This window comes from Vicia villosa, unplaced genomic scaffold (assembly GCF_029867415.1).
Source record: "Vicia villosa cultivar HV-30 ecotype Madison, WI unplaced genomic scaffold, Vvil1.0 ctg.001626F_1_1, whole genome shotgun sequence".
NCBI classification, from domain to species: domain Eukaryota; kingdom Viridiplantae; phylum Streptophyta; class Magnoliopsida; order Fabales; family Fabaceae; genus Vicia; species Vicia villosa.
In genome coordinates this window covers 233,438-245,639 of record NW_026705677.1, presented here as the reverse complement: position 1 = coordinate 245,639, position 12,202 = coordinate 233,438, and the positions used below count along the sequence as shown (strand labels likewise).

Sequence of the window (12,202 nt, the reverse complement as noted above, 5' to 3'; positions counted from 1 at the left end):
GATTGCATGTTTGCATGTTGTTTACGGTTGAATCTGGGGTTTGATGGGGTTTAGATTCATAGGTTTGGGGTTAGGGTTCGTGTTCTTTAGGGTTTCTGGGTTTAGATCGCTTGAAGGTATGAGTTTTCCGGTTGAATGTCAACCGGAAAACTGGGCTTAACGGTGGTTCTGGGGCGGTTTACGGTGGCGCGCGGTGGTTGTTCTTATGTTTTTCTGGGCTTATCTGGGAAGAGAGGAAAGAGAGCGAGAGAGCAAACAAAAGAGAGGGAGAAAGAAGATCTGGAGAAATGAAAAGAGGAAAGCGTTGGTTTGATTCACCCCCCCAATCCCTGGATCGGTGACATGTGGCCTCACGATGGCCACATGATGTGCACAAGGGACTTTGATCCGGTGCATACACCTAACATAGACACTCAACTAAAATCGCATTCAGGCCATTGATATTGGATCTAACAAATCCTGGCTATACATCAACCCGAGCGCAAATCTAAGGCCATGCTCCCTCACCACACATGATCTTGACGGGCTGAAAACATCATTGGGCCTAGGCCCTTACTGTTAACACACCTTAAAATTACTTACCTTCACAACATACACCCCCTATATAAAATTTAAAATAAAATTAATAAATTAATTTTGTAAACTCTAATTATTTAATTGTTTGTTTTTTTGATAACTTAATGTAATTTTCTCCCCGAACCGACTATACCTATTAGTCGCATTAGGCGAGAAATAATGTTTTATCATTCAATTTATTTATTAATAATATAATTGATTCTAATTTATTTATTAATAATATAATCGATTCTAGTTTAATTCTCTCCTCGACCCGACTAAATCTATTAGTCGCATTAGACGAGAGATAAAAATATATAAAAACCTAAAATACATTTAATTTGCTGCCCGCGACGATCGAATCTATCGATCAGAGTAACCAGCAATGCCCCATTAATCCGTTAGCTATACTGATCAAATCTATTGATCATCGCATCTAACGGTGACATATCAAATCAGAGTTGTATGCCAAACCTCAAAACTTTTTCATCTTCAAATCAAATTCAAAACTGCGATAGGCCACTCAAAAAGCCTTTAAAACAATTTCAAACCACAAATTCTAATTCTAAGGCGTACAACCCTGTGCCCGAACTACGTAGACTTTGATTCTCCATAAGGAGATATGTAGGCACTTGGTAACAAGGCGAGTCCCCTTCCCTCTAAATCTCATTTGTTCCCGATTTTATTTCCCTTAATTATTAACCCTCGAAAGCATAAACCTTGCCTTAATACTCTTAGCCATAAAACTTGACCATTAGATTCAAAGCCATAGGAAAGGGTTGAGGGTGCCTAACACCTTCCCTCGACCTGATTATAATAATCTTACCCCGATCTCTTAACTGCGTAGGGTTTCCTATCCGCCCTTCATAATAGGTGGCGACTCTAAAAGTTTAATTTTAGGGCAGGTTGCTACAGAAGTGTCCAAAACCATACCTCTTTTTCTCAAGTTCCCAAAAGTTGGAGAATGTCTTTTGCAAGACGCCACAAGAAATTTTTGACCCTGATATGAATTGGAGCATTCTACACAAGTTTCCATAAATTTTGGTGAGGAGGGGAAGACGAACCTGCAACAGAATCATGACGTTTGGCGGCAAGCAGTTTGTACGTCGACCTCACAGAATAGTTGTTGTTACTTTCACCAGACCAGATAAATTTGTTAGTAGGGTTACGCATCGATAGCAGGATGCTAAGGAATTTGGGCGCATCAAAGGGGACCAGACAGGTTTCCACAAGATCTCTCTTCCAACATAAAAGATCTTTATCAAATAGGCTGCTCACAAATTCCTCTTTATTTAACACCCTCGCACTGCTCAAAACTCTAGAACAAGAACTACCAGGAAGCCAATTATCTCCCCAAATTTTGACACTCTCCCCATTGCCAATACTCCATTTAGAACATGCAGAGATAATATCTATATGCCAATAATACTTCTCCAGGTATAACTGGGAGCAAAACCCAGTATAGCATCCAAAATCGAGCATCTAGGGAAATATCTCTGCTTAAAGACCCTTTGAAGGAGGAAATTCTCACCCGTCTGCAATCTCAAAAACTGTTTTCCAAGGAGGCTAACATTGAAGTTGCTAATTCCACGGAAACCCAAACCTCTAACACCTTTGGCTCTTGACAAATTATCCCAACTGACCCAGTGGATTTTCCTTTCTCCATTCTTTGAACCCTACCATAAACGGGCCAACATTGTTTCAATATCTTTTCACAAGCCCTCAAGTAGCTTATAGCAGCTCATAATATCTGTTGAGATTGCTTGAGCCATTTCCTTAATAATTACTTCTTTGTCTACTTTTGAAAGGAACTTCTCCTTCCAGTCCTTCATTTTCTTCCAAACTTGATCCATGACAAAGGAGATAACATCTTTTCTGGATCTTCCAAACATCACAGGAAGCCCAAGGTACTTGGAATGATTTTCCACCGTCTTTACTCTCATCCTATTACAGATCAAATCTTTGCAATGATCAGGATCGTTTCGACTAAAGGATACCTCAGACTTCTCCATATTCACCATCTGACCGGAAGAAACTTGGTACCTATAGAGGATATCCATCATTCCATCCGCCTCAACTGTACTAGCTCTACAAAAAAGTAGGCAATCATCTGCAAAAAACAAATAGGAGATCTGCATAGAGAATAAACAAGTAAGGAGAGAGAGGGTCTCCATGATGGAGCCCTCTCTCTGGAATAAAAACGGAACCAGGCTGGCCATTAAGGAGAATTTGATAGGACACTGTAGAGATACAACTCCTAATTAACTCCACCAAGGAGTTAGGGAAACCCATAGCTTCGAGAACCCCTACCATGAAAGACCACTCCAACCAATCATTCGATTTTGACATATCAAGCTTGAGCGCCATAACTCCTTTCTTTCCTTTATTTTTCTTCTTCAACCAATGAAAACACTTCATAGCAATAAGAGCATTATCCGTTATTTGTCTACCATGGACAAAGGCGCTTTGTTCTTCATCAATCAGCTCAAGGTGAATACTCTTCAATCTGTTAGCAATGGTCTTAGTAATCAATTTCATAGCCACATTACATAAGCTAATGGGCCTAAACTACTTTGGGCAAGTAGGATTTTTACATTTAGGAATCAGAGCAATAAAGTTCTGTTCAACCCCGAAGGGTCCAAACCATTATTCAAGACTTCCAGAACCAACTCCAAGACGTCATTGCCAATGATTCCCCAATATTTTTGAAAATCATTGTAGGGAGACCATCCAAGCCATGTGACTTTAAAGGGTGCATCTGATTAAGAGCAACCACCACCTCCTCCACCGAAAAAACTGCCTCACACCACCTCTTGTGATCCTCAGATAGTTTATCTTTTACCACCTCACATATTTCCGCGACCCTTAAGGGATTTGAAGTCTTGAAAAGATAAAAAAAATAATTCCTAAGCAGATTAGCACAATTTCTTCCCCCTCTCCACCATATGCCTCCCTCATCTTTCAATTTCTTAATTCTCTTAACCCTACGACGCTGATCCGCTTTCCCATGGAAAAACTTCATATTACGATCCCTATCCTCCAAGCACACCATCCCATTCCTTTGCCGCCAAAGAATTTCTTCCGCGTGCAACAACTTGTTCCTCTGTCTCTCAAGATTTTTGTACGAAAGCATATCTTCCTCATTTGATCCCCAAATTTTATCCTCCTTGAGAAGCTCCTCCAAACGCACAATTTCTGCCTTCACCGAACTGATACGGTATTCCTTAAACTCAACGCCAATGGAAGACATGTTAGCCAATTTTTTGAAACCTCGAGAATTTGATGGGCCCCACATCCTTTTCGCTAAATCCTCACATCTGGGATCTCTGGACCAAGCATCTTTGAACCTAAAAACATAGTTCCTCTTGCCGCCTTACTCTCCATTATCAGCCTTTGCCATTATACAAACCACCGTGTGATCTGAACCAAATCTGGATAGGTGTTGCACCTTAACAGGAGAGAAACAGGACACAAAATTATCATTAGCTAAGGTCCTATCAAGTCTGCATTGAATATTATCCTCACCTCTTCTACCATTTGACCAAGTATATTTATAACCTTCAAAACCAAGGTCACGAAGACTCAATAGCTCCATAGTTTGTCGTCCCCATTGCATTTGATTAAAACTTCTGTTGTTACCTCCCAATTTCTCATTCCCTTCCAAAATATCATTGTAGTCTCCAACACAAAGCCAGTCTCCAGAAACTTCTCCAGCAAGCCTCTGAACCAGCAGCCAAGTATCCTTCTTATGATGCTCCTCTAGAAACCCATAGATTCCAGTAAAAAACCAAGGGTTACCCCCTTCCTCATCCACTATCCGACCCCTATATGATTAAGGGAAAAGATATACATAGAAACATCCCAAGAATCGTTCCACAAGAGTGCTAATCCTCCTGCTCTCTCTTTCCTATGCCCTCTACACTCCATAGTCAAACAACTATCAAAACCACTTTTAGCACGAATCGATTGTATCTCATGATCCTTCAAGCGAGTTTCCATCAAAAACACAAGATTGAGGTTTTCCACACGTAAGAGCCTTAACAAGGCCCGAATTGCACGGAGTTTCCCCAACCCCCAACAGTTTCAATTGATGATTTCCATTGTCATACACTAGGTTAAGAACAACTTCATCCACTAAATCATTGTTTCTAGAATTGTTATCAATGTTGAAGTGAGATTGAAAATGATTTTCTTATATGATTTAAGTATGTGTTGGAGTTCTAAGATGGAGGAGAGGAGATGACCTTAATGTGGTGCTTAATTTTGGCAATTTGTCTCCTTAAGTGATTATGATGACTTTAGATTTCTTTAGCCAATAAATTTCTTTATTTTTGAAATCCATATCCAAACAATTTGAAAATTTCTTCACCCACCTCCTAACCTTCTTGCCCACTCCCGGTGAATTTACCACACTACCCCTTGTTTCGGAAGTTCATTTCCGAAAAGGTACTTTTTTTGTTAAAAAAAGGTGTTTTCGGAAATGTATCTCCGAAAACGTGTTTTTTTTAATATAAAATATTGATTTCGGAGATGCATCTCCGAAATAAAGTTACTTTTCAGAAAATGTGGTGTTTTCGGAAGTTCATATTCGAACGCACCCCCTTGGAGGAATTCGGAAATGAACTTCCGAAATATTCCAAGACCAAATTGGTCTTGGAATGTTTCGGATATACACTTCCGAAATAATTAATAATTATTAAAAAAATTAAAATCAAGGTGAATCAATACAATTAATAGGTATAAAATCAAGGTGAATCAATAAAATGAAGGTGAATCAATAAAATCAAGGTGAATCAAAACATCCTAAACTATTTGAAAGTTAAAAATTATTTTACTAACTTATATAAATCAAAAACATTTTAATTCCATAAGTAAATTTTGAATTATATAGAATTAAATATAAAATTTATTCATTAAAATTAAGACAAAATCTTTTTTTAATTTTTTTAAACTAAATAAAAAATTATCTCATTTTTAATTATGAATCAGAATAGAAATATATAAATATATAATAATAATTATTAATTTTGTAAGTGAAATATATAAATATATAATATATAAATATATAATAATTAATATATAAATATATATAAATATATAATAATTATTATAAATTAAAACACTCATTTTTTTAATTTTTATAATTATTATATAAATATATAAATATATTTATAATTAATATATAATAATTATTATATAAATATATAAATATATAATAATTTTTAAAAATATATAATAATTATTATAATTATTATATAAATATATAAATTAAAACACTCATTTTTTTAATTTTTTTTGTAAATACATAATGATTATTATAAATATATAAATATATAAATAAAAAATTATAACTCATTTTGTAAGTGAAATTATTTTAATTTTTTTAATTAAAATTATTTTAAATTTTAAAATATGAATCAGAATAAAAATATATAATAATTATTATTCATAACTAATAAATTATATCAAAATATATAATTATTATTTATTACTCATAAATTATATCAAATTTATAATATATAAATTAATTCATATCCTAAAATTAATTTTTGGAATTTTTAGATTTTTTTTGTTTTTTCGGATATGCATCTCCGAATTAATCAAAATCCCAATTTTTGGGATTTTTTCGGAAATGCACTTCCGAAGTCTGAAAAAATTTAGAAAAAAAAATATTTCAGAAATGCATTTCCGAAGCAGGGGTAAAATGGGATTTTCGTTGGGGGTGACCCCCATAGGGAGGTGGGTAAAGAAAAAACCAACAATTTTGAGCCTTTATCTCCTTATCTCCTCATTCATCAAAGCATCAAAGCATCAAAGTAGCCTTCTAAGTTTACTTCTGCACAGCAGTAGTGACTCACATTTAAAGGAAAGTTGTTAGTGTGTCAAAAGAATTGAAAGTCTTACATTTAATGGAAAATAAGACGTTGGATAACATAAAACCATGAAAATTCATACATTTATTTTTTAAAATTTTGAGTGAAAATGTGATATTCAATCTTTTCGTTATAACGTTTATTTTTCCTATTTAATAATCTTTTAAGTTCTCTTTAAAAAATGTAACTTGTAAAACATTATTTATTACCAAAAAAAATAAAAATAAAATCCAGACACCAAAATAAACCACTTATATAACTAAGTGATTCAATTCTAATAATTAATGAGTTTTTTGTCAAAAAAACAAAATAATAATTAATGAGTTTTAAATTAAGAAAAAAACCTTTTTAATGAATTTGAATTTAAATTTTAAGAAACAATTTTTGTTTAAACTTTCTTTTCAAATTAACTTTAAACTATCTATAGTTTTTTAATAAATGGTTCAATTAACTTAAATTAATTGAGCTAAGAGTTAAAATAAGTTAGAGATTCAAAATTCAAATTCTAACAAATATGTAAATATTTACTAACAATTAATACTTATAATATAAATATTTTTGGAAAATTCTATGAAATAATGGAAAATACTCTATTATAAAAAAGATATAGGTAAAAAAAATTGATACCTAATATACTTCTATTAAGTTCACCATACCATTAAAAACCTCTATATCAAAACCAATAATAAAACCTCACACAAGATTAGAAACATGAAAGTAACAGCCAAAAGTTTACACCATAAAACAAAAATAGAGAAAGTTAAAACCTGAATCACCTGAGACAAAAACCTAAATCTGCAAAATCAGAAGCATCAAACTGCAATATCCAAAGGAAATTGACATGTTATTTTCTGCATCATATATATTATCATTTTATTTTTTTTTATTTTTTTTCCAATTATTTCATGCTGATGATGACAGTTATGTACTAATTCAAACTAGGGGTGTTCGCGGTGCGGTTTGGTTCGGTTTTGAGCATAAAAGTCATTCTAACCGCGAGATAAAAATACATGCGGTTCGGTTTGGTTCGGTTGATTTTTAAAAAGTCATCCAAACCAAACCAAACCAAACTAATGCGGTTAGATCGGTTCGGTGGACCGCGGTTTACACTATAAAATAAAAATGTACTAAAATAAAAGGAAAAAAGAAAGTAATTCAATGTCAATATAATATATGATATTATACCATACAAAAGAAATTATATTACAAGAACAATTATATTACAAGAACAGTAGAGAACTAAAAATACATTATAAATGAAATATATATATTAGATAGTAGAGAATTACATATATATGTAGCTCAATAAAATACAAAAACTAAGTGGATTATGCCAAGACTTAAGTTAATAAATTAATTATTAAAATTCAAAACGTGAGGTGTGGTTGTGTGCAATTGGATTTGGAAAGATAATAAATTAATTATTAAAATTCAAAACTTAAGTTAAATATGCGGTTCAGTTCGGTTTGGTTCGGTTTTGTGAAATAAAAACCGCAAACCAAACCGAACCATGCGGTTTAGTCCAAAAATCATCCAAAATCATCCAAACCAAATGCGGTTTTTTGCGGTTTCGGTTTGGATTGGTTCGATTTGCGGTTTTGCTTTTGGATTGGTTCGGATACGATCACCCCTAATTCAAACATATTTCAAAAATATATATTTTATTAGCTAAAGTGGTATTTTCTTCAAAGATACTATGATTGCTTTTCTCCTATAATTTTGAACAAAACATTTAGAGAATTTCATTATTGACCCCATGGAGTCACTCCTAGCGAAAACTTAAATTTAACCCTGCTACGGAGATGCATCCCCGAAGTTTTTTTTTTTATAGATTTTTCCAGATTTCGGAAATGCATCTCCGAAAAAATTGGAATTTTGATTAATTCGGAGATGCATTACCGAAAACATAAAAAAATTGGAATTTTGATTAATTCGAATATGCATATCCGAATTAATCAAAATCCCAAAATATTAAAAATTTTGGGATGTTAATCAATAGAAGAGGGATCAAGCATAATAAAATATTTCTTTTTTTCATATGACCAATAATTCCTTTTATATCTATCTAATCAATTCTATATATTAACAAAACATTATTTTTCTCTCACATGAATAATCAATTCCAGATAATGTCAAATAAATAAATAAATAAATAACACATAAGTCTACTTTTACAAAAATGAATTTAATTATTATTTTTAATTATAAATAACACTACTAAAAATTTCATCAACTAATGTACTTTTTATATTACTATTAAAAATTTACTTAATAAAAAAAAATCTTTTTTAAATTCTTAAACAAATTTCTCATTATTTTCTTCACAGTACTATTTACATTTACTACTATAATTTCTATCAAATTGATTTTATATGAAATAAAAAGTTTCTTTTAATTTTTTTAAAATATTCTCAGTGTTTTTTTAATTTTATTAAAATTAAATTTTACTCTATTCAATTAAAATAAAGTATCAAATAATTTATTTGTAAATAAAGTAATAGATAGTTTTCAAAATGTGCATAAAAAAATGTTGAAAAAATTTAGTCATAAATAATAACTACAAAATATTTTAATTAAAAAAAAGATGTTAATAATTATTATTATATATTAATAATAATGATATATTTTTAATAATATATTTTAATTAATACAATTAATTGTATTGATTCTCCTTTATTTTAATTTTTTAATAATTATTAAATTTTTTAGAAATGCATATGCGAAACATTCCAAGATCAAAAATAGGAATATTTCGGATATGCATCTCCGAAGACATTTTTTTTCTTTTTCGGAAATACATCTCCGAAAACACCTTTTTTTTTTGTGTTTTCGAAAGTGCACTTCTGAAATCAATTTTTTAAAAAAAAGTGATTTCAGAGATGCATTTTTAAAATATAGGGTCATTCTAGGAATTTCGCCGCAGGTGACCAAGAAATAAAGAAATTCCCAACATTTAAATGTATTAATGTGACCATTATTTTTTTTTTGTTGTCAATTTTAGGGTCTGTTTTGGGAAAGAGTTGAATCACACTCATTACTATAAAATTTCCCAAAATAATTGAGAATTTCTTTACCCACTTCACTATTTTCTTGGTCATCTCTGGTGAAAAACCCAAAATAACCTCACTTCGGAAATGCATTTCCGAAACGCTTTTTGTTTTTCAAAATTTGTCTTATTTCGGAAATGCACTTCCGAAAACACGAAAAAAAGGTGTTTTCGGAGATGCATTTCCGAAAACACCCCTTTTTTGAGTTTTCGGAGATGCATTTCCGAAAACACCCCTTTTTTGAGTTTTCGGAGATGCATTTCTGAAAACACCCCTTTTTTGAGTTTTCAGAGATGCATTTCCGTAAACACCTTTTTTTTTTTGGAGAGGGGTGTCTTCGGAGATGCATATCCGAAATATTCCAAAACCAAATTAATCTTAGAATGTTTCGGATATACACTTCCGAAAGAATTCAATAATTATTAAAAAGTTAAAATCAAGGTGAATCAATACAATTAATAGGTATAAAATCAAGGTAAATCAATAAAATGAAGGTGAATCAATAAAATCAAGGTGAATCAAAATTTCCTAAAATTATTTTACTAACTTATATAAATCAAAAACATTTTAATTCCATAAGTAAAATTTGAATTATATAGAATTAAATATAAAATTTATTCATTAAATAAAATTAAGACAAAATCTTTTTTTAATTTTTTTAAACTAAATAAGAAATTATAACTCATTTTTAATTATGAATCAGAATAGAAATATATAAATATATAATAATAATTATTAATTTTGTAAGTGAAATATATAAATATATAATATATAAATATATAATATATAAATATATAATAATTATTATAAATTAAAACACTCATTTTTATAATTTTTATAATTATTATATAAATATATAAATATATTTATAATTAATATATAATAATTATTATCTAAATATATAAATATATAATAATTTTTATAAATATATAATAATTATTATAATTATTATATAAATATATAAATATATAAATTAAAACACTCATTTTTTTATAAATACATAATAATTATTATAAATATATAAATAAAAAATTATAACTCATTTTGTAAGTGAAATTATTTTAGTTTTTTTAATTAAAATTATTTTAAATTTTAAAATATGAATCAGAATAGAAATATATAATAATTATTATTCATAACTCATAAATTATATCAAAATATATAATTATTATTATTCATTACTCATAAATTATATCAAATTTATGATATATGAATTAATTAATATCCTAAAATTAATTTTTGGGATTTTTAGATTTTTTTTTTGTTTTTTCGGAGATGCATCTCCGAATTAATCAAAATTTCAATCAAAATTTTAATTTTTGGAATTTTTTCGGAAATGCGCTTTCGAAGTCTGGAAAAATTTTTAAAAAAAATAATTCGGAAATGCATTTCCGAAGCAGGGGTAAAGTGGAGTTTTCGCTGGGGGTGACCCCACAGAGAGGTGGGTAAAGAAATTTTCAAATAATTTTATTTTATTTTACCACATATATAACTGAAAATATTCTGAAATAGATTAAGAGAAAGTTATATTAATCTTAAATATGTATGACGCTTTGAAAGTGTTAATTGAAAAGAGAATTGATATTCATATAAGCACATGCTGTAGCTGTATTTTAGAAGGTGTATGTATAAGGTGTATGATTTGGGTGTCAAAATAGCAAGCCTTGATTGAAAAATATGACTTTATCAACAAATAGATTTGATGAGTAATATTGTTAGATATTATATTTACTTGATGTAAAAAAGAATTCTTATTTTGGATGGTTAGTTAGTATGTTAGGAAATTAGTTAATAACTTCTTTTGATCTCCATATAGGAAAGATCACCGTATTTAATGTAAAGTTAAATATGTTTCTAGTTCCTATAAAATTAACAAAAATTATTTTTAGTCCCTATAATAAAAAAGTCGATTTTTAGTCTCTATAAAATTACTTTTTCACTCATTTTTAGTCTTTGTAGAGAGACTAAAAATGAGTGCAAAATTTATTTTATAGGGACTAAAAATCGACTTCTTTTTTATAGGGACTAAAAACTAAAATTGAGATATTTATAGGTATGCAAATTATTATTTTTTTCATCAATAATAATAATGAGTTTTTTTCTTGAAGTTATTCCATTAATATGGTATTATGAGCAATTTTCACATCATTTCTTCATCTCACCTCTGATCTCTTCTTTCTTTTGGCTTATCCCTCCGATAACCCTGGTCAATTATGGAAGTTTTTCAACCAATTTTTCTAATCCCTATTATTTTCACCCTAACGAAAATTCAGCTCTCATTCTTGTTTCATCTCCATTGAATAACAAGAATTATCATTCTTGGGTCCGTTTAATGCACATTTGCATTGATGGAACTCTTCTCAAACCTGATGTGTCTGATCTGTTGTATGCACAATGTGAGAAGTTGTTATAAGTTTGACAGTTGTTAGAATACTTAGAGGGCATGTTATTGAGTTAGTTAGAAGGTAACTTTTTCAGCAAGTAACCTTGCATTTGTCTTTGTATAAGTATTAGTTGGTACATTGATGAATGAACAACTTGACCTCTTGATCTAACAAGTGGTATCATCATCGTGGTTACGACTTACGATGCTTTCCTTCGATTAAACAAAAATATTGCAGTTGGTTTAATCGTTGAGTCTCTTTCGTTTTTCTTCTGCCATATTCTTCTTCTTCATACACCTTTTTTTTTCTTTCTTGATTTATATTTGCTTTCTCACCACTCCCG

At 30.1% G+C, this 12,202-nt stretch overlaps 1 protein-coding gene across 1 annotated transcript; it reads right to left on the bottom strand.

The window, feature by feature from the left end:
- Window positions 1-1,575: 1,575 nt before the first annotated feature.
- LOC131636069 (uncharacterized) lies at window positions 1,576-3,093 on the bottom strand. Its single transcript, XM_058906716.1, has 4 exons — window positions 2,763-3,093; window positions 2,343-2,665; window positions 2,087-2,231; window positions 1,576-1,967 (listed from the first exon to the last, which is right to left on the bottom strand). Exons 1-4 carry the CDS (start codon window positions 3,091-3,093, stop codon window positions 1,576-1,578), a joined length of 1,191 nt encoding a protein of 396 aa, XP_058762699.1.
- Window positions 3,094-12,202: the final 9,109 nt, after the last annotated feature.

Excerpts from the sequence above, each read along its gene's own strand:
- LOC131636069 (XM_058906716.1), bottom strand. The coding sequence starts at position 3,093 with ATGAAATTGATTACTAAGACCATTGCTAACAGATTGAAGAGTATTCAC. Across the intron at positions 2,232-2,342 it reads TTTCAAAAGTAGACAAAGAA|GGTTCAAAGAATGGAGAAAG; the intron begins GTAATTATTAAG and ends CGTTTATGGTAG. Across the intron at positions 1,968-2,086 it reads GTTTTTGAGATTGCAGACGG|ATATTATCTCTGCATGTTCT; the intron begins GTGAGAATTTCC and ends ATTGGCATATAG.